General features: G+C 38.0%; 4 protein-coding genes across 5 annotated transcripts; all 4 read right to left on the bottom strand.

Annotated features, from left to right (window-relative positions):
- Positions 1–3,051: 3,051 nt before the first annotated feature.
- b4galt7 (xylosylprotein beta 1,4-galactosyltransferase, polypeptide 7 (galactosyltransferase I)) lies at positions 3,052–7,283 on the bottom strand. Its single transcript, XM_043258051.1, is given in 8 exon segments — positions 3,052–3,616; positions 4,548–4,652; positions 4,723–4,806; positions 4,895–5,120; positions 5,205–5,278; positions 5,280–5,535; positions 6,454–6,492; positions 6,671–7,283. Coding segments are annotated over 8 exon segments (993 nt in total). The 5' UTR covers positions 6,724–7,283; the 3' UTR covers positions 3,052–3,460.
- Positions 7,284–8,064: 781 nt separating this feature from the next.
- On the bottom strand, positions 8,065–11,927 carry tmed9 (transmembrane p24 trafficking protein 9). The gene is made up of 5 exons (XM_043257655.1): positions 11,762–11,927; positions 11,160–11,260; positions 10,943–11,068; positions 9,594–9,740; positions 8,065–9,519 (listed from the first exon to the last, which is right to left on the bottom strand). The coding sequence occupies exons 1-5, from the start codon at positions 11,907–11,909 to the stop codon at positions 9,370–9,372; spliced, it is 672 nt and encodes a 223-aa protein (XP_043113590.1). The 5' UTR covers positions 11,910–11,927; the 3' UTR covers positions 8,065–9,369.
- Positions 11,928–13,036: 1,109 nt separating this feature from the next.
- Positions 13,037–19,619, bottom strand: lman2 (lectin, mannose-binding 2). Of its 2 annotated transcripts, none has more exons than XM_043257838.1 (8): positions 19,220–19,619; positions 17,944–18,062; positions 17,696–17,813; positions 17,342–17,421; positions 16,521–16,682; positions 15,455–15,569; positions 15,253–15,372; positions 13,037–13,961 (listed from the first exon to the last, which is right to left on the bottom strand). In XM_043257838.1, exons 1-8 carry the CDS (start codon positions 19,404–19,406, stop codon positions 13,801–13,803), a joined length of 1,062 nt encoding a protein of 353 aa, XP_043113773.1. In that variant the 5' UTR covers positions 19,407–19,619; the 3' UTR covers positions 13,037–13,800. The 2 variants fall into 2 exon arrangements, with proteins under 2 accessions (XP_043113773.1, XP_043113772.1); XM_043257837.1 differs by lacking the exon at positions 17,342–17,421 and adding an exon at positions 17,461–17,543 and having other exon boundaries at positions 19,220–19,612.
- A 617-nt stretch (positions 19,620–20,236) lies between these two features.
- On the bottom strand, positions 20,237–27,254 carry pld7 (phospholipase D family, member 7). The gene is made up of 11 exons (XM_043257484.1): positions 26,655–27,254; positions 24,783–25,673; positions 23,769–23,956; positions 23,508–23,691; positions 23,313–23,427; positions 23,103–23,230; positions 22,618–22,821; positions 22,091–22,230; positions 21,274–21,439; positions 21,078–21,177; positions 20,237–20,844 (listed from the first exon to the last, which is right to left on the bottom strand). Exons 1-11 carry the CDS (start codon positions 26,655–26,657, stop codon positions 20,639–20,641), a joined length of 2,325 nt encoding a protein of 774 aa, XP_043113419.1. The 5' UTR covers positions 26,658–27,254; the 3' UTR covers positions 20,237–20,638.
- Between the last annotated feature and the right edge of the window lie 137 nt (positions 27,255–27,391).

Here is a 27,391-nt window from a genome sequence, read left to right as displayed (position 1 = left end):
AAATATCCAAAACGTTTTTTTTTTTTGTAATAACGCATTGCTTAATTTTATTAGCCTAATTCGTATTTTAAAATATTCTGAAAGTGCTTGTATGCACATATTAGACTAATTACTTTCCGGTGCAGCCTGTTAAAATAATAATTAAAAAAATTAATAATAAAATATATTTTTTAAAGGCGCTACCATCGTCCGTCACTCGTCAATAAGACTTAAAGACCAACAAATGACGAAATTCGTTATAAGTAAAACAACCGCCAGCCTAATAATATTATTAATTATAAAATAATTATTTAACATCAATAATAACCGCCTAATATTACATAATGTCATTAAAATGCCATTATTATTATTATTATTATCATTAGCAGCACTGCTAGTTATGTTATTAACCCTTGTTGTTGTTGTTGTGTCAAATGATTATTATCTTGTCTAGTAAGAAATATCCTTTATTTTTTAATCAGCTTTATATTAAAGTGAAGATCGTTTAGAAAAAGGCAACTGGTAACTTTCACATCCAGCACTCGCTCCTGTTTCGCGGCTAGCAAAAAGAGGACCCCGAAGCGAGTTTCTGGAGGTGTCTCAACGAAGCGCCTGTCCGCGTCTCGTCTGTCGGCTACAAACGCGATAAGCCGTCGAGGAGAGGAGAGGACGGAGGCTAATGGGGTGGATCAGAGTCTCGGAAACCCTGGACAGATGTCACCCTTTTGAGAGGGAACAATCGCGGCTCGGGAGCCGCACAAAAGCCCCCCTGCTCGGGCCTTTCACGAGCCACCCAGCGGAAGCCCGTGTGAACCACGCAGGGCACGGACCCCATTGAGCCCCGAAGCGGCCCGTCTCCAACCTCCCTTCTCAGTCCCTCCGCATATAATTAATAGCTTTCTCTGGCCAATTTTGTCCCCTTTGCCTCAAATACAAATGGCCATTAACGTCTATTAATTTCGCCTCTGGCAATTGATTGCGGATTGTGCGGAGCTGAAAGGCCATAACAGTTGGAGTTTTTGTAAGCGCTCTGGGTGTGAAGGCGAGTTAAAATGTGATTATTGTTCCCCTGCCTGGAACTAACTGGTGTTAAACCCTCTTTGAACGCGGAGAAGCCAAGATTGGTTATTTTACTAGTCATTAGCTGACTCGGAGAGCCCAAATTAAACGGACGGCCGTCAATAGAGGCCAGATAAAAAAATAGCTAGCAAGTTGTCGAATTCAGCTATTCACGATTTAAAATGTACGGATACATTACAAAAAGGCCGAATTGAAACTCGTTAAATCACGTACAGAACTAGTAGTGATGTTAACAGACGGCCGCAGTGAACTCTTATTTGCAGAAACGCGCAAAGTGCTGTTTTTTTTTTTGTTTTTTGCAAATGATGCGGAACAACGTGGGCTTGATTACTTTTGCTGCAGGGGTTAGTTAAAAAAAAGTTAGAATTAGTAACAAAAAGTTGGATGGTGATAAACATAGCACGAGTGAAAACAACAAAAAAACGCATTCAGCAATGTTTGCACGGTGGACTACAGCTGAACATGTAGCCTCAATTAAAACAGGCTGCAAAGATGCAATGGTTTAAGCGCACGAGCCTTGCTTAATGTGGGACTAGCCGCGCGTGCAGTATTATTATTGAATATACAATATGTTCTGATAAAGGTTTTGTTAGTTATGTTCTTCAGAAGGCTACCAGAGCCCAGGAGATTCGTGGCGAGTCTCATTCTGTACATATAGCGCCCTCTAGTGTACCGATCTGTTACAGACAGCATGCTCTCTTATTTATTTTTAACTAACAGACGGATTGAAATATATCGCCCGCACTCAAACGTTGCTTGATTAAATACAATTAACACGGAGAGCTATGCACATAATAAGTTCATGTCTAGAGTCGTTATGCTGATTATTAACTCCCTCCATCTGTTCAGGATTTTCCAGCTCTCACGTGCGTTTAATGCAATCATTTTGCGTCCTCATAGATATAAAATTGCTCAAATTGGCTGCTTATTACAACATTAACCCACTGATAAATTTTACGTCGTCACCCGTGGTAGGATATGACTTGATGTTTGAATTTGCTGTTGATATCACGCGTTGAATTGGTTTAGCTGCTCAAAATGATAATAATTTTAAACACTTTAACAAACTTAGCAGGCTTGCAAGCTAACGAGAGCATGAACTTGGCAAAAGCAGAAATGTATGTCCAAACGTTTCACCTTGTGGTCAACTTAACCCAGCTTAACCGGCCAATAAAAAGCCATTTATTTGTTTGAAAAGAAATCGCCAACAGCTCGTTAAAAGCCAGCAGGGTAAACTTCATTAACAGCACAACATCGTGTCTCAACAGGATCAAAATGCATTCTTTATGTGCAAAACAACACAGATCGCGTTCATTACTGACATTGCTCCGCCGGTGAGTGTGAAGTAGTACCCCGTGTTTTAATAAAGACAGTCATCGCAGTGGATTAGAGTCATACTCTCTTTATTTTTTTGGCAAACATGTTCTGTGCAGTTGTGCAGCAGTTTGTTGCCACAGGCACAATAACACTTTAGTCTGGACAGAGTACTGATTCACAGTTTTATCTCAGGCATTGCCAATAAAAAGTATGCATGTGTCCGAATTTTATGCTGCAAGAATTTTATTTTATTTTTTTTGGGATACAGCTTCATGCCTCCAGTCCGTAAGATCTATATATAGTCCTGCGAGTGTAAGTTATAACAGCATTCCATGCATCTGAAACATGGGAGAAAAGTACAAAGACAAACTAGGAAAACTTTTATATAAATACTGAATAATGTGCAAATACAATCCAAGTACCCTTGAAACCCTTCCATATATATATATATATATATATATATATATATATATATATATATATATATATAATATATATATATATATATATATATATATATATATATATATATATATATATATATATATATATATTTATATTTAATATATATATATTATTTTATATTTATATATATATATATATATATATATATTTATATATATATATATATATATATATATATATATATATATATATATATATATATAAATAAAAAACAATGTCCTTTTTAAGACATGGTTTTGAATTCAAGCGAAAAGAAATAGTTCTGTCAAGACACAGCTGAGCAAAATACTCACAATTGCACTAAGAGAAACGGTCCAAAACAGGCCACTGCTACAACTAAAATATTATAAAACTCATCATTAAAAATTTGGATGCTCGTATTTGAAATGCAGATGATGCAGTACCTGACGTTGCTCAATAGTTCGGTTGAAAAAAATGAGGCAGCGCTCCATCGTGGATGAAGCCAACAACACCGTCTTACAAAAATAAAAACTCGGGAGAAAAGTTCTTTTCCCGCAGTCACATGTTCAAGTCCTTTTGGTTAGACGTGAAAGCCTTCCCGCCGCCGCCAGGAGGAGGATGAGAATCATCCTGACTTCACAGGGCCTGCTGAAGCGCATCAGCTGGACTGGCACCACGGGGTCTCGCCGAGGTCGCACTCCAGGAAGGTGTTGATGACGGTGCATGGAGCTCCGCTGACGGTCACTTCTTGTCTGGACTCCACCTTGTAGCGGAGGTTAGTCAGGCCACCCTCCGGGTCCACCTTAAACTGCTCCTGCAAAACGGACACGAACGCAGACATTAGGACGGCGCTCTGCGTAACGAAAGTAGGTGGGGGGGGGGAAGCCCATTTAAATATTCAGTCAACATCTCATGTTATAAAAGATGAACTGCTATGGAGGCGATTTAAGACTATATTAGCTGATAGCTGTGGACCTAAAGTGATCATTTTTTTTGCCTTCTCTCTTTACTGTTCCCACATCTCAGACCTCTAATGCACAAAATGTATTTTATCTAATACGTAAAACAGTCCTGCACAAAACTTATTTTCAGTGTTGAATTTAAAAAAAAGTTATGACCGGTGCTGATGAAAAGAAAAATTAGATGGCTGAAACAAGAAATTAGAATAGTAAATTGTTTAGTACACTTATTTTCTCTTTATTAGTATTTTACGCATTTTACAATAACAGCAAAGTCATAAAAACTACTAAATAGGAAATTGTGTTATGACCAAAAATGCTCAGAAGCGTATAAACTACCATTCAAATCTTTAAACTACCTATTTTAATATTTACACATTTCTTCAGAGGCATCTGATCCTTCAGAAATCATTCGATCATGTGATTTAAGAAACGCTTATTATTATTATTAATTCTGAAAACCGTATTGCTTATTTGTTTTAGAAACAGTAATGCATTTTTTCAATATACATTATTCAATATTGTTCTGTAATTGTCCAAAATAAACGTTTGTATTTATATGATGTGTTTACTGATTATATTTATTATGTATAAATGTATATTAATAAAATATATACATGAAAATATATTCTAAATATATACTGTATATGTGTATAATATATATATATATATATATATATATATATATATATATATATATATATATTGCATGATTAAATAAACCATAATGTTGCAGAATTTCATATTTTATAGAGGTATACATATTTTATAGTCTAGATTTTTGACCTGCTTTTGTGCAGCAATCCGCTTCTGATCCCTCTTCCTCCAGGCTGGATCGTGGATGTGTCGAAACGTTTTAGTTCCTGTAGTAATACCCGTCGGCCTAAAAAGCTGCAGACGTTTGAAAGTTAAGCCACACAACGATCTACGTAACGTTTTCTTTTTCAAACCTTTCAAGTACCTTAAGATCAGCCGTTTTCAGTCTCCTAAAAAACTCGTCATCCTCTCTTCCCCATCCCCAGAAGCGGTTCGACATCCCGTTGCACTTCAGACACACACATGACAAGCGACTGTAGTTTGCAAACAAAAACCCCTTCAGAAGTTCAGTACTCGCAACTATTCAGGTGTCTTACCATCTGGTAATGCTTCTTGGTCAGCAGCAGGATCCCTCCCACGTACGTCTTATAATGATATAAGGGGTGGAGCTCTGGAGAGGCCACATGGAAGGGACCCTCCTTCGGAAAGCCGTAGTCCAGATCCTCATTTTGAGGCAACAAGTCCACATCATGCATGGCAATGTAGTCCGTGTCATTACCGCTTTCCATGAACCCGACGTTAATAAGAGAGGCCCGGTTGAACCTGCAAAGCATGGACGTAAACGCCATCTTTCAACGAAACTACAAAAGACGTACGAATCCAGGTGCAGCGATGAAAGGCACTCACCGAAAGTGATCCAGCTGGTTTATAATAAATATTTTGTGTCGTATTTTCTTTTTGCTGAGGAAAGCATGCATGTAACGGGACAAACACGAGCAGCTCTTCGAAGCGCTCTCTGAACGGCACAATGAGGGCCATTTTGTGAGGCCCCCAGGAGGGGTCGTCGGCGGACGAAGACGGTCTCTCCGCGGGACAGGGCTGGTGAGGGAGGTGGCCGTACCCGACCGTCTGGCCCATGTCTCCCGAACAAGTCAGCTGCACCCAAAGAAGAGACCCCAAGACAAACAGCATGCAGAGCCCAAAGAGCTTCCAGACGGTGCACTTCCTCGACAGAAAACTGGAAATATAAATACATTTGTGAAACCTCAAAACACTCGAGCTCAACCCGACACCGCCGTGTCTTCAAGCACTGAATAAACGGACCGCAACAGTCCCTGCGAACTAAATATCAGCGACCCACACACACACACTTAAAGAACTGAGCCGTTTCCCTTCAAAACCGGAAGTAGTGCTCAAACAAGTCAGAAGTGAGATGCAGTCACATTTAAAAAAAGCAAAAGACTTCCCTGTGCAGATTTCACAACAGCTATGTGTTGATTATGGAAACTCGCAGTGCTCAAAAAGTCACTCGTCTTCGCGTTAAGCTGTCATGCATAGCTACGGTTTACATTTCGGCCGCTTTTTTCGATTAGATTTAACTAACGCGACTGTACCTTTAAGCAACATTAGTGGGAGGGGCATTCGAATTCTAGAGAGCATTTCATTGGCCAGAACGAACGAGTACATGCCGAGTCATCAATACTTGTGGTTAGTTTTCCAAGAGGAGAAAAGGTAATGTATAGGCTTACGTGCAAGTGACTTACAAGAAATGGCCTAAAAGTAATAAAACTCTAGATTGAAGTATATTGCAAAAAGTTTTTTTTTAGCGAGCCAGCTAATCAAAAATTAATTAAATCTTTATTAGATCGCATTGTGAGTTCTACCCGCCTGAAATAAAAACTACAGAGCTTTGACATATTACTATGAGATATATAGGGAAACCCAATAATTGTATGACCTAATCTTTTTGCTTATTGCTATAATACACAGTTTTTGGTCTCTCGATAAAACCGATGCGCTCTCACTATATCATACCGATTTAAGATTTTTTTTCCTTTCATATTTTGTCTACACGTCCGTAAAACAATTGTTAATTCTTTTCGCAAGCCAGGCTTTAGAGGGTTAAAGCTCCACACACCGACACACTCATACTCACTGAACCTCTCCGCGTCGCTGCACCCTTTGACTTTCACTTCTTCAAACGATGAAACACATGAAACAACAACAACTGCTAGCGCGCTAAGATCTGCATTCATTCACACAGACGCTTTTACGAACAAACAGACCTCCCGTTGCACATGACTAAAACAAGTCTAACGGGGGAATACAGAAATAATTCACACGTTATAGCGCCCGTTCACACGTACGTTTACCTTCTGTCGTCTTTGAAATACAGCACAGGTTTTCTCCGCGAAGAGTACATCATCTTCGAGCCTTTCCGAGCGGCGCTGCACCGCGATACCTTCACGAATATTTCAGCCTCGAGACGCAGATCACGCCATCTACATGTTAAAATCAAATACCTAGTTTGCAACAGCGCCTTTTGTCTCTTTCCATCACAAATGACTTGCGACTTTAAATCCCATCCTTCTTCCTAGCGGTCCGGCTCGAACGGTTTCTCTCGCGGTAGGCGCGATGCCAATCACTCCGTGCTCCGTTGAGCACGATCACAAACCCGTTTCATGCTCGTTTGCGTACGATTAGAGGAATTTGGCGAGTTCGGTTACACGTCACTCACGACGGTACGACAAAAAAAACAAGCGCACGGCGCGAGCTCGCGGTAATGATTTCTCGGTTAACGCATCCGTCCGAAACATTTAGACGTGTTTCGCAAGCCGCAAAAACATTACAAGGCTTTCGTTTGTTTCATACGGCGCGTCACGCCGGCGATCGTTTAAAAACTTCAGTGACAACTGTGACAAAAGAAAAAAAAAAAATCACACGCTGGCTGCAAACCGTCCGTCTCTGAAATATTCCTCTGGAAACAACGTACGTAGAAAAAAGTTCCGGTGATATTCTGACCTGACCGGTACAAATACTTTAAAGACATATTTTAATATATGAATAAATAAAAAGGTAACCAAAGGATGTTGGTCCAGGGATACTAAAATTTAATAATCACATTTAAATTAAATAATAAAATAGTCACTTAATAACAAGCAGTTTTGATGGAAAGTTCACTACTCTTTCCCAAGAATCGGTTCTTTAGAACAGTTTAGTGAACCGGTTAAAATGATTCAGTGACTATTTTACGCTATATTTTACGTGATCAGTGACTAATACTACACGGTCCATTAAAGCTTGATGGGAGGCACAAAGTACCGTTTTTTTATGTTTATTGAGCAAAATAAGTTGCTTACAATAGTTAATGGTGTCCCGCGTGCAGTCTTCATTTAGCTCGTTTCCGTTTTTTAGAACCTAGATAAACATTTTATTTACGTTCAACTAAATATTTACATTTATTAGCTTCATCAAAATACGTCTTATAGGTGTTAATAAAACAGTTTAGAGACACGCTAAGAGAAACCGATTCACTATAAAGATCCGAGTCAAAGAAATATTTAATAAGTAGTATAATACAACAGTATAATACATCAAATTACTTTTTTAAAAATAGGTTATATAATTACATATACCTACGTGACAAAAAAAAAAAAGTTTCGTGTCAATGTAAATTTTTGTAACGAGTGCCATAGAATGACTGGCGACAAATGTGTTTCACATTATACAAGTATGGTCAAATATGATGAAAACAACTGAGCCAGTGTTGGGGAGAGCGGAAAACCTTTATTTCTGAGTGCAATTATGGGGTCGATTTCTCACCAACAAATTTCCCCTCCCCTGTCCCTAAAAAAAGTAAACCCATTTTCCTGTGGCTGTTCACAAACTAAAAAGTTAAACCATACAAACATGACGGCAAAGCAATTCAGTGAGCGGTAATCTACGAGTAACAAAACACCATGCAGTTTTTTGCTTTTTTAAAGAAATTACAACATTACGACACCAGCTGTGGTATCAGAAAAAGCGAGCGAATCGCAAATATCTTTCGCAGATTTTCTACAGTGTATTCCGGGCAGATCAATTCGAGAGATTTAACAACCCATCAAAATCTCTACTTCAACCTGAGGAGTCTACAATAGGAAAAAAAAATAAAAAGATGTGGAAAAACACGCTTTCAAAAGAAACAGGGAAAACTTTGCTAATGAGTATTCGTGAGAAGTATAAAACCTTTTTGATATCGTTTATTTCGACGTGCCAAGTGCTCACGATTAAACATTGCGCCTTTCTGATAACTACATTTCGCCGTTCCTTCGGATACATACATTTCAAACATGTGCACACTTATTCAAAATCACCGAGGTCGACATCAAAGTGTAGCTATCAGTGACCCGAGCGCTCTCGGCGGCAAAAAAATAAAACGGGGGCATGGAAAAGAAAACGTCGACCAACTGCATAAAAATTTAAACACCAAGAAACATTCACTCCGAGCAAAACTTTTTAAATACACTAGTTACTGCATAAACAAACAGAATACATTTACACCTGCCACCAGGATAAACTCGGTTATTTTCGTCTTGTAAATGTGTAAGCAAATAATCCAGGGTCATTTGGGAAAATCGTCACACTCGCAGCCCAGCGGGTAGTTCATCTTCATCGAATTTCTGAAACAAATACGTTTTAGCGAGCAATGGGGGGGTTATAACGAATGGCAAGGCAACCGTTACGCATATATATATATGTTTTGAATCCGGTTAACTGCCCTGTTGAGCGCCTATCACCTCGGTGACAAACTATAATGCGTTTCTGAACAGAAACTAGGTTCACATTACATGGGGCGTGGCACTGAAACGAGCGGCGTAAAACGAATCTCGATGCAGGATAAAAAAAAAAGAGAGGGCAATTTAGGGAGGGAAGTGAACTGGGAGCGTGTGGACTTCTCAGCAGTCTTGACCGCGCACACGAAGCAGGCGATCTTCAAAACGCCCCGTGTACTGTATCGGCTGACGATCGTCACAACTTTAAAAAGAAAAAAAAAAAACAACAAAAAAAAGAAAAATACCAGACTAAAGATCTATACTAATTTCTTGGCCTCGAAGAAGCTCTTCAGGTGTCTCATCTGCCAAAAGCCGATGGCCACCAGGATCAGCGTCTGGACGATAGACCACCACAGGACTCTCTGGTTGGTGCTCTCGCTGGTCTGTCTGAAGCGCTCCTCGCGGTACTGGAAGAAGGAGAAAACGGTCACGCGTGACAGAAAACGCCCACTCGCTCCGTCTGACCTGGATCTGGACTTACTCGCTGGTAGTTCTGCTCTTTCTGGATCTGATCCACCTGCTCCATCAGCTGTCGCACCCTCAGCTGCAGCTCCGTCAGCTTGTCTTTGGCCGCGATCTCTGCGTAGTTGTTTGTATGCTCACCGACCTGGATGTCCAAGTGAACGCGCTGAAAATTGAAAAGGAAAATCCATCTCACTAGTTAGCCACTGAATATAGAAAAAAAAAAAAAAAAAAAAAAAAAAAATATATATATATATATATATATATATATATATACACACACACACACATCTTTTTTTTATTATTATTAGTTATTATTATATATTAGGTGTTTGTGTGTGTATATGTATGTGTTTTTATATATATATATATATATATATATATATATATATATATATATATATATAAAAACACATATATATACACACACAAACACCTAATATATAATAATAACTAATAATAATAAAAAGATGTGTGTGTGTGTGTGTGTGTGTGTGTGTGTGTGTGTGTGTGTGTATATATATATATATATATATATATATATATATATATTTTTTTTTTTTTTTTTTTTTTTTAAATATTGAAATATTACATTTTATTTAAATAATAAATTGGAATTCTCCTTACACAGTGGACAGGCTGTATTTGTTGGACATTTGAACTCTCAACTTCTCCTATACATGGATCTAATGTTAAAACTATACATTTATGCTATGTCATCTTCTCTAAAACCTATAAAAAAATTATTATTTTATTATTATTTTTTTAAATCTACCAGGGGTGGGTTCTAAATTTGAAGAAGCATTTTATTTTATATTTCTGTTATAAAAGAATGACAAAATTGTTAAAAACAAACAAACAAACAAACAAAATAAAAAACAAAGATTTAAAAAATATTTTTATGTACATTACAGTGTGACCCGTTATTTTTTTCTAAGCAAAAAATAAGGTCCATCATACATTTTTACCATGATTTATAGCAGACACCGACTAAAATGTCATTCAGTGAGTAACAATAGTTCATTTACCAAAAATAAATCTTGTCAGGGATATTTAGAGCAAGCATATTTAAAGATCACAGTGCAGTCCCTATTTATTGTAATTTTAAATGACCAATCTTTTACCCATTTATATCAGCAAGACATTATTTCACCCATATTTTGTTTTTGTAAAAATTATTCGAAACATTAAAACTAGACACTTTCCATTTATATAATAAGTAAAACGTAAAATTAAATGAAAATATAAGTATTTTGTGTATTTTGTGTGGATCATGTTTGCATGGTGCATTCTGCAATATTTCACCCGTCTCGCCGACATATTTATAAATATAGTTTAAGAAGAGCAGAAGAAACAAAATGAACTCACAAGCATCCCTCCAGCAAAAAGAGCAAATTTGGAGGAATTTGAGTGCAAACAGATCTGATGCTCTCCCGGTGTGTGGGAGGTGAAGATAAACCTGCCCTCGGATCCGTACTGGCGGGACAGGATCACCTGAAAGCCCCAAAAAAGATGACCGAATGAGAGCAACGAAACGCAAACATGCATGAATTTTATTACTCGCAAAACCTTTAATCAGACCGACCTTCTCATCGGGATCCTTCACTTCCACAAACATCCCAAGTCCTTGAGTCGCAGGCAAATACTCTTCTTTCTGCTTGTCATAGAGCTGCGTTCGGTAGTTACCTGGTTAAGACAGAATTGCATACTTGAGGAAAAAGAAAGGTGAAGTCATTTCAATCCTTTCATAGTAATCCACTGAATAAAACACACCAAACACAGTAATTCGTGATCTTGCTGTGGGAAGTTATGTCATATTCACTTGGTGCTGTCACTGCATGCAGGATATTTCAACATCAGACCCTTAATTCATCTCTTCATCTAAAGTTCAGCACTATAGCGTTACATTAAAAACTTTATTTAATGTTTTTTAAAAAGTGTATTACTTAATACTGTCGCTGTCTCGGTGAAGTGTCGTTTTACATCCGCGTGTCTAATTAATTGTTATTTTTATATATATTATATATACACAAAAGCTCATTTGCAACTTATATTCTGTTTATACGAAGTAGCTGAAGTCAAGCTGGCTGGCAACGAATAAACTCTACCTGACAAGCCTGCTAGTTAGCAATAGGCTAAGCATTAACGTGCACCACAAAGTTGGCTTATACTGTTTATGCTGCTTACCTATGATCATGGTTTCGTCCGGTATTTCTTCTATGAAGCATTTCTTTTCGGTCTCTCCGATATGAAAATACAGCGCAGACACAAAACTGCTGTAAATGTTTAACAACAACACCAAATAAAGTGTAAACTGCATTCTGACTGCCACCATCTTGACACTGCCGGTGAAACGCGCACTGCGCATGCGCAGAGACTCCAATGCCACGTAACCCATCGCCGGCCATCGTCCAATCACGAGCGGAAAGAGCGTTCTCCAGATTGCTCACGGTCACTGTAGTTTTATTTAGTGGCGTTCGTCAGAGTGAATCGAATCTTTTGCAACTTTGAAAATTATTTAGTTATTTAAACGGCCCCGTTACACTAGCAGGTGGCGACAAAAGCCCTTGTCATCCGAAAATAACCCAGAAATTAGTATTAGAAAAGTGTTTCATGACCCCCTAACTTCACATTGTTCTTGCACAGTGAATAACAAGGCGAATTCAGTTTTATGGGCCTTGCAAAGCAGTTAATTTGTACCATTTGCATCTCCACAGCATTTGTTCTCGTACCACTAGCTTTTTTTTTCTTTTAGAAATACTTTTATACCTTAGAATCTTCGTAAAATCTTCTCTGACAGACGGTAAAAAAATGGCAACTTCCTGTAACTGTTCTTCAGATGAAGATAACGGTCGACCGAAAGACAAGGGGTCATTGTTTGTGGATGATTTAGATCAATTACACAGCTCTAAATAAACCTAATCATCTCCACATAGGCTTTTAGAAAAGGCTTATGACACGTGAGCTGCCCCGAGCATGTTTTTCCTCTGTATATATTATTTCCTGTGCTTTGTCATTTTACTGTTTTGATTATTATTTATAATTTTTGTAAAGCACTATATAACGGGGTGCTTCTTCAGTCTATCTGCACGGTGATCAGTGGCCTCTGCACATATACCTATTCATTATTTTATGCAAAATAAATAAGCAGATTAAAGAAAACGAGGCTGAGTGATACAATCCATGATTTTCACAGCAGACGATCTGTTTCAACACCACTAGATTGTTCTGACTGAATCTGATCTATCAATATTAGGTGCGCTTAGGTGCAAGATATTTATAAAGTTTCATGTTTCTGTGCACAACCTATCCTAACAGATAATGCATCATGCTGCATCACATTTTTATTATGAATTATTATTGAACACCAGTGGCTTAATATGAATATGGCACAAATCGTTGTACTAGCAATTAAAGGCAACATAAGAAAAAAAGAAGAAATGAATAAAAGTTAAACAAATGTTTGAGTAGTTAACTGTTGTAACTGCTTTATTTTCTCTCCAAGAGCATCATTTTACAGTCACTGCCCGTTTAAATGTGAACTTCTTTCCAGAAACAACTGTAAATCAGTGCAATAACTTCTCATAGAGGCGCAAAAAGCATCTAAATGAACAGAAACATAACTCGCATAAGGCCGAACTCTTGTTACCCTGCAGTAATAAAACAACTGAAAATGTGTTTTTGGTTTAATTTTAAAAACTCCTATGATTAAAAACCAGGCTTGATCATCGTGCCACAGAACAAAGGGGACCAGGGCAGCAACTTAAAATATTTACATTGATGTACGCTTTCATCAGTCTGATTTATTGTGCAGTCCATTAAAATCCTCTTAAGTAAATCACACAGGTTAATAAAAACAAAACAAAAAAAAAAAAAAAAAAAGCACTCCAGAGCAGAGCAGAGCAGAGCAAAGAAAGGTGCAGATGTGAAAGAAACATTAAAGGGTTAAAACAGTAAGAAAATAAAGCATGGATTTAGAGAATAAACTAAAAGAAGTATATAAAGGGTACTACTGTAGACCGCATTGAAAAGGTGTAATTTACTTCGGCAGACCCAAATCAGAAGACAAACATGAAGAAAGGTTTCTTTGAATCCACAAATCCCACTTTAGACTCCTTCCGGTCGAGCGCTTCAATAATATCCACAAGTATACAGCCGTTTCAAAATTCACATTGTTTGTTTTTTCCTCCGCCTACGATCTCCAGAGTTCTTTGAAATCCTGCCGTTTAGTAGAACCTCTTGTTCCTCTCTTGACGCTTCTGAAAGACTACGGCACCGACAACGGCGCAAACCACGATTCCCAGCAGAGCGCACAGCAGCAGCAGGAAGACCTTCCAGCCAGTGAGGGGCGTGCCTCGGAAATTTCCCGTCGGATCGTCGATATTGTCTGTTTTAGGGGAGAAGATGTGAACATGACCAGTGACCGAACGAGAAACCATTCTGTCTTTAACAGTACGGTTCGGTAGAGTAAGACGCAAATATGTCTGTTTCCATCGTGAACCGGTTTCCAACGGGATGCCCTTCACTCGTTCCGTTCTTGCTCCCATGCTTATTTTCAAATTATTCCCATTATTGTGACATAAAGAGCCCTTTTAAGAGTTTTTCAGGCGAGAATGTAGTTGACTTTGTTTGCCTTTTCTCTTAAGCGTCTAATACTTTTTGATAATGGCTATTATAGTTCAAAAAAACTGAGAGTTGTGCTTATTGTCATGCTTTACCGTCAATCTCTACGGTCCCTCATAAACTACACCTATAAGCCATAACAGTGTTGGGTAAGTTATAAAAAAAAAAATAAAAAAAATAAAAAAAAATATAAAAAATAAATAAATAATATATATATATATATATATATATATATATATATATATATATATATATATATATATATATATATATATATATATATATATATATATATATTTTAATGACTAGTTACTTATTGAATCTTTAACAGTGTAACTAGATAACTGTAAAAAGTATTCTCCAAAAAGCAAATCTTTCTAAATCCTTTATCAGGATGAACAAGTTACTGACACAAGGATAGATAAGAAACAGCTCTCAATTCTTTCAAATAAATAATAACTAAATATAACTATGATTAGGTATAAAGGATGTAGAATAAGTATTAATGTGCTTAATTTGTATTAATAAATGGCTAACATTCTAGTAATATGCATAACTAAAATAACGCGTTACCGTAATAATAACCACATAAATTATTCTGGTCACACTTTAGATCAGGGTGCAATTCTGACCATTTATTACCTATAAACTGACTTTTGCCTCAATATACTATATTACTGCCTATAAATACTCAAGCAAAGCACTTGCTCAGTTGAAGAACTGGGTAGCGTTAAGGATTTAGTGTAAGGTTTTGCAGAATAAGATATTAATATGTGCTTCGTAAGTAATAACGCACAGCCAATAACCAAGTAATATTCATGCTAAACAACTAGTTGAAACGCTAAAAAGTGTCACCAATATTTTTAATAACTCAAAGTATTTCAAGTGAGAAGTATATACTTGTTCTACAGTCTATACCAGTAAGTTTAATTACAGTATATGTATTTTATATTTAAGTAAACAGAAAAAAAAAAAGCACTTGAAAAGTTATTAAACTACGGTAACTTAGTAAGTAGCTACGCCCGACACCGGTAACTACATATTTGCCGTGTTACCTTTGGGTGACTTGAGGAGACTGACACTAGGCTCGATCTTCGTCCAGTCCTGGCTGTCCTCCTCAGGAGTGTGCTCCACCATCAGCTGGTACATCTTCATAGAGACGATGTCATGGTTATCTGCACGGAGCGAACCGTATCGGTGAGGACATCTAGGACGTCGCTGGGGATATCTAGGGGGGGACTTAGAAGGAACACTTACCAGAAAGGTCTCCTGTAGCTGCAGAAGACCCAAAATAGTATCCTGTGGGGAGGCGGACACCTCCGATATCGATGCATTCTTTCCAATCGTTCCTGTCATCTACATCTACCATGATCTATGGAAAAAAAAAAAACACACACCTATAATATTTATGTTTTGATTGTTGAGCTGCTTAATATTTGGTGGACACCATAAATACAGTTTTATATACACATTTGTACCATGCTTAATGTCTTTACTGTAATGTTTATCAATTTAATTCATCATTACGAAATTATTTATTACTTACTGTAATTCTTTATGAATTTAATGCATCATTCTTGAATCATAACAAATATCTTAATATCAAAGAAGCCTGATAAAGCTGTATTTATGGTGTCCAAAAAAATATTAAGCACCTCAACCCTGAATTTTTAGCACTGATAACGATAATAATGATAAGAATACATAACACTGACACTTTACAATAAGAAAGCATAACACATATACTTACAATGAGCAATACTTTCGTCACAGTATTTATTAATCTTTGTTAATGCTATTTAATAAAAATACAAACATAGTTTGTGTTAGCTCAAGTTCATTAAATAATGTTACAGCAATGCAACATTTTATTTTAATATAGTATTAGTAAATGTTAAACTTCATTTGGTAAAATATTCCTTTTAGGTCATGTGAACCATTTTAAGTAGAGCGTAATTGTAAAGATTTTATTAATTCATTCACTGTTTTTTTTTTTAACAATGTCAAGGCTACCTTCGTGACCAAAAAGAAATAAAGGTAAATAGACATACAATTAAAAAGAAGCTAAGATGTTTAAGGCTAATACTAGACATAAATCTTAAATGCATTCGTTTAATACTTCTTAAAAATGCATTAGTTAGTTAAACACATTTCAGAATAACAGTGCAGAATGAAAAATGTTACCGAAATTAAACGCTATTAAATCAGCAACAAACTGCATTTAAAAATGCAAAACATTATTACATCACTGTAATTTTGAGAGTTACATTTTTTTAAAAATTATTCTTACTGCCTCTTTATCAGTGTATTTGCAGTATCTTACCGTGAGTCTGCCTTTGGAGTATCTAATGGCCAGGTACGTGTCATGATCTTTGTTTCTGACTTCCACAGAGCAGCCTCCCAGTTCGGTAGATCGGCCATCTTTCCCGTGGTCGTACGGCAGGGAGCCGTTATTCACCATCGCAGAAATATAGGGAAAAGAGCGCTGGAGGACAAAAGATTGTGAATTCAATTCATTGCACGGATTTTTCACAAAAAGCAACGTAAATTACTAAAAGATAGCGCATTCCACCCTTATCCAGCGGTTCACGAGTCAGCTCGTGTAAAACAGAATAATCTAAATTCATTAAAAGGTCACTGCGTACTAATATCAAAACAATAAGCACTGTACATATTTTAAAGAAATGCTTCATCGACAAGTAATGAATGATGAGGGTAACAAAAAAAAAACCACATGGACATGATGCAAGCAAAACAAAGAAAGCATTGCTTATTTGTAGCAGAAAAAAATAGTTGCTATATGTTAATAATTCAGAACATATAGCAAATAAAAAAAGCGAAGGGATAGATTGAATAAAATACATTCTTCTCTAGTCAAAATATTTTTTTTTCAGTTTCAGAATGCAAATGATCATTAAAACGATCTCTTTGAAATCATTTCCCGTATGAGGATAAAGCTGAAGACCAAAAGCAGAAAAAGCATGCAAAAAAAAAAAAAAAAAAAAAAAGTATCGCCATCAATACTAGCGTTTTTGGAAATAGATATCTTTGTATCTACTCTCAAGTCCATCCCATAATGACAAAGCAAAGCTTTCGTTCAGATGAAGGTACGAATACACAAATATTTTACATCTCTCAACTCACATCCGGAGCCTCATCGTTAGGGTATGTGTCTATAAAAATGGCCAACCCGAGGAAATTGGCACTACTGCCAAACACGGTGCCTGCAGAGAAAGAAGGACCCGTGAGTACGGCGCACTTACATCCATTCCTTGTAGATCATTACGGAAGGTATCCACAAAAATAGCCAGGCCTACAAAATGGTCTTGGTTTCCAAAGACTGGGCCTAAATGAAAGTATGACACAATCAACCGCGGGGAAGAAAGAGCAGGCTTGCAGATGGATCACAGACGTGTACGTGGACTACACACACACAGCATTATAACTCATCACATTTAAAATTCGCGTTACGCTTCAGCTTTCCCCTCGCAGACCTACCAGGATGCAGCCTCTCTTTTGTGTACCAAATGGCAAAACCGTCTCCATGGAGATTCTTCTTTCCTGATCCATGAATTTTAAACTGCACGTGCATCTCCCAATCCTTCAAATAGCAGGGCTGCAGAGGGAACAATTAACATTACTCAACATCATTGTACATTGGGGTGCATCGCATTTTTTTTTTTTTTTTTTTTTTTGCATTTTGCATCAGGTTTAAGTTGGCCGCGTTTTAGTTCAGTTTTACTCACCACCGTATTCCAGATGGACCCCTGTTTGCTCCTCTCATCCGGAGTCAGGCGCACATACTGGCTGGTTACTAAAGTACTTCCCCAGAAGTCCCACTGACTTGACGGGCTTGTTCCAACACCTGATACGCAAAAGATCGTGCAATTTATTTGATTCGATAGCGAACTGGTCACTTGGTTTGATGCATAAGCATAAGCGTGCGTATGCAAACACAGTCTACGAGCCATGACACCATCACTTTTTATTGTGAATAAAAATTTAAAAAAAAAAAGTTCAAAAGAAATTAAAATTTAGGATTCCAATATTAATACACAGTAAATAAAAAATGCTACATCTAATTAGTTTACTGTAATGATTTTATTTTTTAATAAAATAATTTTTTTTAATTTTTTAATAGCTTATTTTTGTTAGCAGTAACCTACCGTTTTGCTTTACACGTTATTTAATATTTAACGCATTATTTTATATTTTACTCTGACAGTGTTTGGTGCATTTCGTATTAATGCATCATATTAACAGGGCACTTTTGCAGTATTAATTTCTTTTCGCCACATCAGCATCTACGGCTATCCTAAAACATATAGTTTGCATCGGTTTTAAACGTACAAGCTGCCAACAGCAATGGAAGCACCGTCAGTTTTATAGAGAGCTTTTTTTGCAGTGTACCTGAAAATAAACTGAAGGTATTAGGATTAAGCAGTTTTTATTACATAAAACAAATACGATATATTTTGTATCGGTGACACTGCTGTGCAACTTTTTGTCACTAGATACCCTTCAGGTCGTCCTCTCATAATGCAGGAGAACGAGATCATCAGGTTTAGCACAATCCTGTGGAGCAAACGTGTCCCTGATAAATACATTTTTGGCAATGCAGTAATGCAATTTTTACATGACATGACAAAACAAACCGGTCACCAAAATCTTAACTACGCCTTTGTCTTTTATCAAACATTACACGGACACTTTGCCTGCTTTCCCTGTAAAGGTGGATCCCTTTATAACCTGCACTTCAAACGCAAACTGTCCTCACCTGTTCAAATAAAGCCTGACTGGCATTGTTTACATTGAGTTGTAGCTGACTCCACAGCAGCCTGCTTGAATATCCTCAATTAAATACGCGACCCGTGCTATTACAAAACAACAACAATGAGGTGACAACCTAATTCAGGTACAGCAACTTAAGACCCTTTTAGCGACCGTGCGGCTAAAGACGTCAACAAACACTAGCAGGACAATAACTGCTCGCACTAGCAGGCGGCTACAGAAGCTACTCACCCTGATATGGCTTAATGAGCGAGTGCTCCCGCTTTAAGTGCTCCGTGTTCCCGTCCGTTATATCGGAATATACGGAAGAAAAGTGGAGCAGCCATAAAAGTAAGAGTATTCTGCGACACGCCGGCATCCTGCGAGCTACACCCGTTTGAGGGCGAAGCCACGACGCTGGGCTTCTCTCTCGTGCCATTTTTAACGTCTTCCTTCCTCCAACGCCTTCACTTCCTGCGCGAGGAGACCCGGGCTGCGTGTCAAAACCTCGCGAGCCGCCTGCGCGGACGGCACTGTCGCTCTTCACAGGCAGCACGTTTAAATATGGTTTAAATATGGTTTTACTACAAAGAATAGAAAAGCATTTGAGCGTGGCTAGCGCAAATCAGTAACCTTTAGTTGCTGCCTGGTTAAAATGATCCGCCGAAACCCACTTTTACTTTATTAAAACAACAGGCTAAAGAGGATTTTATTCGTGCTGATTTATCACACGTTGGATAGTGAAATGTCACGTGTCACGTCGTTTCAATGATTTTGTGACTTATCTTTTTGTTGAAAATCAGATAAGGTAAGGTAAGTTTTATGCTAATGGTAAGACGAGGTAAAGTGTCTTATTTTGTCAGTGGAACTGAATACCAAAATAAAAGTTAAAAGTATTTGTTTACCTAAATTGTGTGTACTGTTCATATTTATTGTCTATATATAAATATATGAAGTATATATTTTGGAAATATTCATAAGGACAATTAAAATAATTAGTGTGTGTGTGTGTGTGTATGTATATATATATATATATATATATATATATATATATACATTTATATATATATATTTATATACATATATATATATTTATATACATTTTATATATATATATATATATACACATTTATATATATATATACATATTTTTATATATACATATATATATATACATTTTTATATATATATATATATATATATATATGTATAAAAAAATAGAAAAATAATCTTTTAATTAAATAATATTAAAAACATCAGAGCACAAGGTTTTTCTTACTAAAAAGGCAGTTTAATCTGAAAACAATCCCTACAGTCATTAAAGCCAAGGCACCCATTGCAACAATACTTCATTTACATGCAAGTTTAACCAGTTCAACATCAGAGATCAGTGCTTGCTCAAGGACCTTGTCCTTATTCCGGCAAATGTCACATAATGCTAATATACAATAAATGCACTTCAAAAAAAAACAACAACAACCTAGAATGAATATATGCCATATTTTATAACAAACGTTAAAAATGCACAGCATCATTTGGGCAAATACATACATCATAAATAATTTATCAGTAGGCAGGAATGCCGCAGGGTTTTGAGTTTTTGGTGTTTTCTTGTTTGTCTTTTTTTCAATCGTACTGCATAGCAACATAACAAATAAAGAGCGTGGTATATTATGTAAGCTTTTTCCCGCTGCAGTGCTCCGCGTGAACGCCGGCGAGGGTCTGAGCGTATTCTGAATGCCAGTCCCTCTGGAAAATCTCCTGCATTTGGCTCTGAACGGTTCTCTGGCCCTGCCCTACCGCAGAACCCGTCTGATTCACAACAAGCCCAACCCCAGCCGTCTGGGTGAAGTAATTCTCAGACCAGTTGGAAGTTCCTGTAAAGCACAATATAACAATCAGTCATCGTACCAGGATTACCAAACCGACGTTCGCTTTATTGCAAAAGCCCATATTCGCAGCGATTCAATTGTGAACGTAAACATTGACTGTTTCTGTTGGCAGGTTTTTATGACGCGGCGCCAAACCTGCCGCCAGGTTGCTAGAATATTGAAAAGCATGCAAGTGAGACCGTGCTGTGAAATTCGAGCACGTCGAGGGGGAAACACACCGATGTAAACAACCCGATCAGTCACCATGTATTTGGCGTGGTTAACACGTGCATACAGGATCCTCTGCTGCTCTCGCGTTGAAGGCACCTCGAAAACTTTCTGTGAAAACCAACCGATTGAAACAATGAATCGCAAGTGAAGGCTGGATGGCAAAAGAATGCATGCGGAAGATGCGAAGGGCGCGCAGAAACGTACGGCGTGAATGTTGCAGCTCAGAGGGGGCTCGTTGAGAACCGATAAAGACCGGAGGAAAACAAACATGGCGCCGGGAGAGTGGCTCCAACAACTGACCAGCAGCTTGACCTCCACATTCCTCGCACAAGCCGCCTCGCGGAGGGCCGAGTCGATGACAGGCCAAAACCTAATCGAAGTCAAGAAAATTCATTCAAATCATCACAATAATCTTCTACATGCTTTATAACTGAGCACATGCAAAAAGAAATTTCAAATTATTTAGTATCATTGGCATACCTCTCTCTCTCTCTCTCTCTCTCTCTCTATATATATATATATATATATAAATATAAATATATATATATATATATATATATATGTGTGTGTGTGTATATATATATATATATATATATATATATATATATAAATTTTTCTTTTGTTTTTACATTATTATTTCATACATTTAGCGAATTAGTAAATTTTCTTAAATGTCTGAATTCTTATTTTTTATTTGTTTCAGTTTTTTTAGTACAAATTAGTCAAATGAAATTCAGTTTTATTTCAGTATTTAAAATTTTTTGTTCAATTTTAGTGAATTTGTCGTAACTTCGTAACAGCACATACTTCTTTAAAATGTGTTTAGTCCATTTTAAAATTTCTATACAATTTAAAATATTTTAAGTTTTAGTTATTTTAGTACATTAAAACAAAAAAAGCTGCTGTGTATTTTTTTTATATTTAGTTAATTAAAATGAAGTACAAAAGCAATACTTTTTTACGAGTTTAGCTGTAGTTAACTGCAATAACCCTGACTCAATATCAAGCGATAAAAGATTACCGAGTGGGCTCTGAGAACTGGGACGTGGGAAGGTAGTCCATCACGGACACATATATGATTCGCTGAGCATCAGCGATTACTGACAAGATGCTTGAGAGATCGTCAGAACGGCCATACGATGATAAAGCAGGAGGAGAACTCTACAAGAACAAGTCAAACATGATCATGTAATATTTGGAAAACATTTCTGCACACACTAAAAATGCATGTGTCAAGTTTAGAATTAAATAAAAATGAACAAGATGATATAGGCCATATATATATAATGCATGCAACTGGATTCATTAAAAAGCAATGTTTTTTGGTGGCAAAGGTGGTAATATGACAAAAAGACAACATTTCAAATTACATGAAAAACAAACGCATGAAACAAATGAAAATCAGCCAGCATGAAAGCCAGAGGATGAGTGGAAATGTGAGCGGGCTGAATAAAAATGATTACGAAACGTGCAATGAAAACGTGTTATGATTGTGGCAAAACGAAGACCAAACAAATGAAGTCAACTTGTGAAAGTAACGCAACTCACAGACAAATAGACACGTGCAGGGACACCGTTGAATTTAACAGCTAATGGGTACTTAGAACTGGAGAGAGCGGAGAAGCGGCCCGGCCAGAAATGAGGAAGAGATCCATTTTTCTGTGCTCCAACTTCCCAGTATACGTCAAATATCCGAGAGGCATCCTGCGCTAGACAGCCGCAGTCTTCCACGGACACCCCGACCTCTTTTACCTATTAGAGAAATGTATAATAATGCATACGTATGTATATTTTTAAAGATCGATTATTTGGGTTAATAACCATTTTGACATTGCAATCTAATAACATGCACAGGATAAAAATAATAACAATAAAAATCAAAATGAATGAATGTAAAACAAATGAATGAATAAAATCACAAACACATTAAATGACAGAACCTGCACGCACACTGACTGGGTGTACTTGCGTGTCAACAGAAACCTTTTGTCCGGTCAGATAATGACGCACGATGTCGCCCGAATGAGGCGTACCTGCGTGAGGGAACGCCAGTCCATGTTTGCGCTCCCTAAATACACGTGCTTCTTATCCACAACCCACAGCTTGGTGTGCAAAACGCCTCCGGTGATGCTCTGCAGGTCAACTCCCCTGACCTCAGCCCCTGAGAGAAAAGGCAAAAAGCCGCATGACATCCATTCCAAACCATCTGCGTTCCCGATTTATGCCTGCGAGACGTTGAGTACCTGTTGCTACCAGTTCGTCCGTGTCTGCGATGTACGTCTGAGGGGCGTTTACAGCGATCTTCAGCTTTACTCCTTTCGGTTCCAGCTGCTTCAGTTGGTTAAACACTTTTTTGCCCTATGGGAAAGTATACCGTCCTATTAGATCGCACGCAGGGTAACGAATATCCCAGAGTGCGTAAAGTGTCCGAAACGTACCAGCACAGACGAGGGCTCTGTGAGACCCAAATCTGAATCTCGGAGCGTGAAGTAGAACGCACCAATGTGGACAGAGCGGTTGGCTCCGTTTAGTAGATTAGTCCAAGTGTCCGAAATGCTGGGCAGGTGTGGCGAGCCGGAAGGGAAGCGGAGGCCCTCGGGGACGCTCTCAACTAGAGTGAGTCTGATAAGGGGCAATTTAGAAACACGTTACCATCTCGGACACACCAGTTAAATACCGAAAAGGGCCGGTTTTCTCACCTACAGTCAGAAGGGCAGGCGTCTTGAGGCGTCCAGAAACTTTCCATCCAGTGCAGCTCCAGCTGGGACATCAGGTGCGACGCAGATTTAGGGACTCCATACTGCCAGATGTGTGACGCAAATCCACCCGAAAGAAGGAGAACGGTGGGCAAGAGACAGAAAAGGGAAAGGCTCCTTCCTTTCGTCTCCTAAAACAATAGAAAACAATAGCGGCATTCAACGAAAACCATTAAAGACTTTCTGTTTACTCATGCAACAACACTGACGTAATGACTTTTGGGCCGTTTAATTTCACATATCCTCTCCTGTTGAAATTCTGCTGGGATTTCATGGAGATACAAATACTTGCCAAGGCAACTAGTCTCAAATTTGTATACGTATGCAAATCAAAGAAGACAAATCAGTCCAGAGAAAAACAATCCGGTCTGAACTGCAGTGTTTCACGTTCTTACTTATTGGATTTTTCCAATACAACAATTTTAGCAAGTGAAAATGCACATTTTTCTTTTTAAAAAGGTTTTAAAATGATGGAGTTTATGCCTAAAACAAGAGAAATTACCTTGGATATGATGGGGTAAAAAACAAACTTAATTCGAAGGCAAAACAAGATTACTTTTCTTATTCCATTTCTAAGCAAAAATAAACAATTCAAGATAAATATCACTTTTTACTTATCACTAAAGATCGCTTTTTTTTTCAGAAAACAGAATTATTGCCTCACATAATTTTTTTCTTAAGTATTTATTCTGGAAATCAAGACGAATAGGGAATAAGAAAATTATTTTTTTTAAGCGTGATTCCTTTATTTTTTTAATCAATTTTATTGTCCACTGAGAGAAAATTGTATGTCTGTTTACTTTAAACAGTAATAACACGTCTCTCCTCAACAAAACAGCGCTTTATGAAGTCTATTATTTAGGATTAGAGGCGCGTATGAACGATAACAGCATGCTTGCTTTTACAAACCCCGTTAATTTTGGCCATTGCATGTTTGCGAAATATGGTTCGCCTAACCTTGGAGGGCGTACACGTTCTGGTCTTGGCTTGTTTTGTCTGAGTAGTATTGACGGTTTCGCCTCCCTGCTGTGTTTCTTTAAAGCGTTTTCTGCTATCTGAAGGTTTCTTGATCTTAGCCGTTTCATCTTGACCGCCGAGTATGGATCCGTCGTCCTTATCTGGAACGCATTCCACAGATTTCGCATCCTTCCCCGTGCCGCCATCTTCTTCGATCCGATGCGATCGCCCCACGCTTCCATCATCAAAGCCGTCCTCAGCGTCTTCGCAGGCTTGACCAGACGCCTGAGACGAGCTGAGATCCTCTACGGCGGCATCCCGCGACGACGTCTGCTCGTCCTCTGAGACGGTCTCTCCGCTCGTGGCTTCGAATTCAGAAACCGGCTCCACGACGAGATCAGGGGCCTCGCAGGCATTCCTGAGCGGGGGTCGCTTTAGTGACGCGTCGGCCTGATCGCAGTCTTTTGTAATCTCTGGCGTTTGATCAAGAGATTGATTTATTTTCGGAGCCCAAAGAGCGGAGGCGTGACAAGATAAGTCACCCTGTGAGGGAACGTCAGCGGGGCTTGTGTGTGAACGAGCCGATGGGACGGGCAACGCCGTTTCTCTCCCCGCAGAGCAGGACATTTTCACTCGTCCAGCCTCCGTAGAGCCAGCTCTCTCTTTTTGGCTCTGCTGGATAGATCCATCCGTCTTCGGCGATGACTCTGCACTCTGGACGGTGACTCGCTTGCGGCCCAGGGAGCTTTGAAAGGTAGGGATGCGGGACAGCGGCGGTCTCCCTGCTTTGCGGTGTTCCTCTCCATCCTCCTTCCTCTCGAAGGCTGCTTTCTCGTTCTCTTCCTCACCCAACGAATGTTCTTCTGATCTGAAATGCACATCCTCTGGATCCTATGGCATTGATTAAATGCAAAAGCATTACACAACGGGTGTATACACATGTAACGCGTATGTAATTTATGCAAAGAAGTCGTCGTTTTAATTGCCAAAAAACTTCAAAAATCAATCAAACTATTCTATACTATTAAAAAAAACATTAATATAGCTAACTAACACAATACAAGCATGATAACACGAGTTATCCGTTTTGGCTAATAAACTCTTCATATGATATTATATAATAGTAGATAGATAATATGTATGTATATAGGTAGCTGATGTGTCAATTTGTACTATGGTGTAACCAAAAAAAACGGGAAATGTGGAGGAAAAAAAACTATTATTACTAACATTGAAGATAAACCTTTCTTGTGCTACTTGTACATACATTTTCTCATGTTATATGTATGTTTAGTTTTTCCTCCCATATTTTTGCTATGTCACACCATAATTTTTATTTGTCAACTACCCTACTATACCTACATATATATATATATATATATATATATATATATATATATATATATATATATATATATATATATGTGTGTGTGTGTGTGTGTGTGTATGTTATTAGCAATTATATTGTATTTAAAAGGAATAGACTGTCGATAGATAGATACTACTGTATACTGATAATACTGTTTAATTGTCTATATTTCCCATTTTCTCCTATATATATATATATATATATATATATATATATATATATATGTGACTGTTGATAGATAGATAGATAGATAGATAGATAGATAGATAGATAGATACTGTATAAGCATCCATATTTCCCTTTTTCTTCCAATGTCAGACTGGTTAGCGAGTAAGTAGCAATTACTGGAACAAACGTTTGTCTACCAAACCTTCATGAAGATCAGGAGAGACCGTGTAGAACAAACTTAAACGCTTAAACGCAAAAGAAAGCTCTCGTAACCTTTAAGAAAAGCACTAAGCCAGCAAGTTTGAGCCGTAAGTTAGCAAGCGGGCTATACTCACCATGACTACAGCGGAGAACTACTCTCTATTTATCCGCGGCGAGTAACTACTTTTACTATAAAAAGCCTGCCCGACGAACCGTACGAGGAGATGAAGGTGTCGTGGGTCCAGCTGAACACGGTGAGGTTTGTGAGGGCGATGCTGTCTCTGTCTGCGACGTGGCTGCAGAACTACAGCACACAGTGCGGTATAATGAAGAAAAAGAGAGAGAGAGAGAGAGAGAGAGAGAGAGAGAGAGAGAGAGAGAGAGAGAGAGAGAGAGAGAGAGAGAGAGAGAGGAAAAAGTGAGGAAGAAGAACCTCGCCTACTAACACGCCAGGAGTTACACGACAAACCAGCTCTGACTCACTGAATCTATTCGTACTTCTCATAGAACTGCCTCAAAACATAACACATTAATAAAGTTATGAGACGATGAGCTCATCTGTTGCGGTGGAGTGCACGCGTAATTTTGCTATTTGAACCAGAATACTGATTTGCGTTTATTTATCAGTTACAGGTACGAAACAAGATGACAAATAGAAATGACAGCTCGTAGTGACGGTTATTGGTGGTGTAAAATTGAACTAACCGCCGTTTCCTGTTCTCAGTACAGCGCAAGTAAAGCAATGGGCGTTTTTTTCATGATAGGTCTGCTTCCTGCAAGACTGCAAGCCACGCCTAGCTTGTTATAAACCCCGCCCGGGTATACAGCAGACCACGCCCACAACGCACACGCGCGCATTATATAAAGCTAT

Source organism: Puntigrus tetrazona, chromosome 14 (assembly GCF_018831695.1).
Source record: "Puntigrus tetrazona isolate hp1 chromosome 14, ASM1883169v1, whole genome shotgun sequence".
Taxonomy (NCBI): Eukaryota; Metazoa; Chordata; class Actinopteri; order Cypriniformes; family Cyprinidae; genus Puntigrus; species Puntigrus tetrazona.
The sequence above is the reverse complement of the archived record's forward strand: the minus strand, read 5'-3'. Positions and strand labels throughout refer to the sequence as shown.

Bases quoted from the DNA above. Each gene is read 5' to 3' on its own strand.
- pld7 (XM_043257484.1), bottom strand. The intron at 23,231-23,312 runs GTACTCAACGTC...CTTTTCTCTCAG, and splicing joins GGACGAACTGGTAGCAACAG to GGGCTGAGGTCAGGGGAGTT. The intron at 21,440-22,090 runs GTAATCTTTTAT...GACTTCGATTAG, and splicing joins CAGTTCTCAGAGCCCACTCG to GTTTTGGCCTGTCATCGACT.
- tmed9 (XM_043257655.1), bottom strand. From the start codon at position 11,909: ATGGTGGCAGTCAGAATGCAGTTTACACTTTATTTGGTGTTGTTGTTA. The intron at 11,261-11,761 runs GTAAGCAGCATA...TGTCTTAACCAG, and splicing joins GGACGAAACCATGATCATAG to GTAACTACCGAACGCAGCTC. The intron at 11,069-11,159 runs GTCGGTCTGATT...TGGGGCTTTCAG, and splicing joins TGAAGGATCCCGATGAGAAG to GTGATCCTGTCCCGCCAGTA.
- lman2 (XM_043257837.1), bottom strand. From the start codon at position 19,406: ATGGCACGAGAGAGAAGCCCAGCGTCGTGGCTTCGCCCTCAAACGGGT. The intron at 17,814-17,943 runs GTGAGTAAAACT...TTCCCTCTGCAG, and splicing joins GGTCCATCTGGAATACGGTG to CCCTGCTATTTGAAGGATTG. The intron at 17,544-17,695 runs GTAGGTCTGCGA...ACTTTCATTTAG, and splicing joins AAAAGAGAGGCTGCATCCTG to GCCCAGTCTTTGGAAACCAA.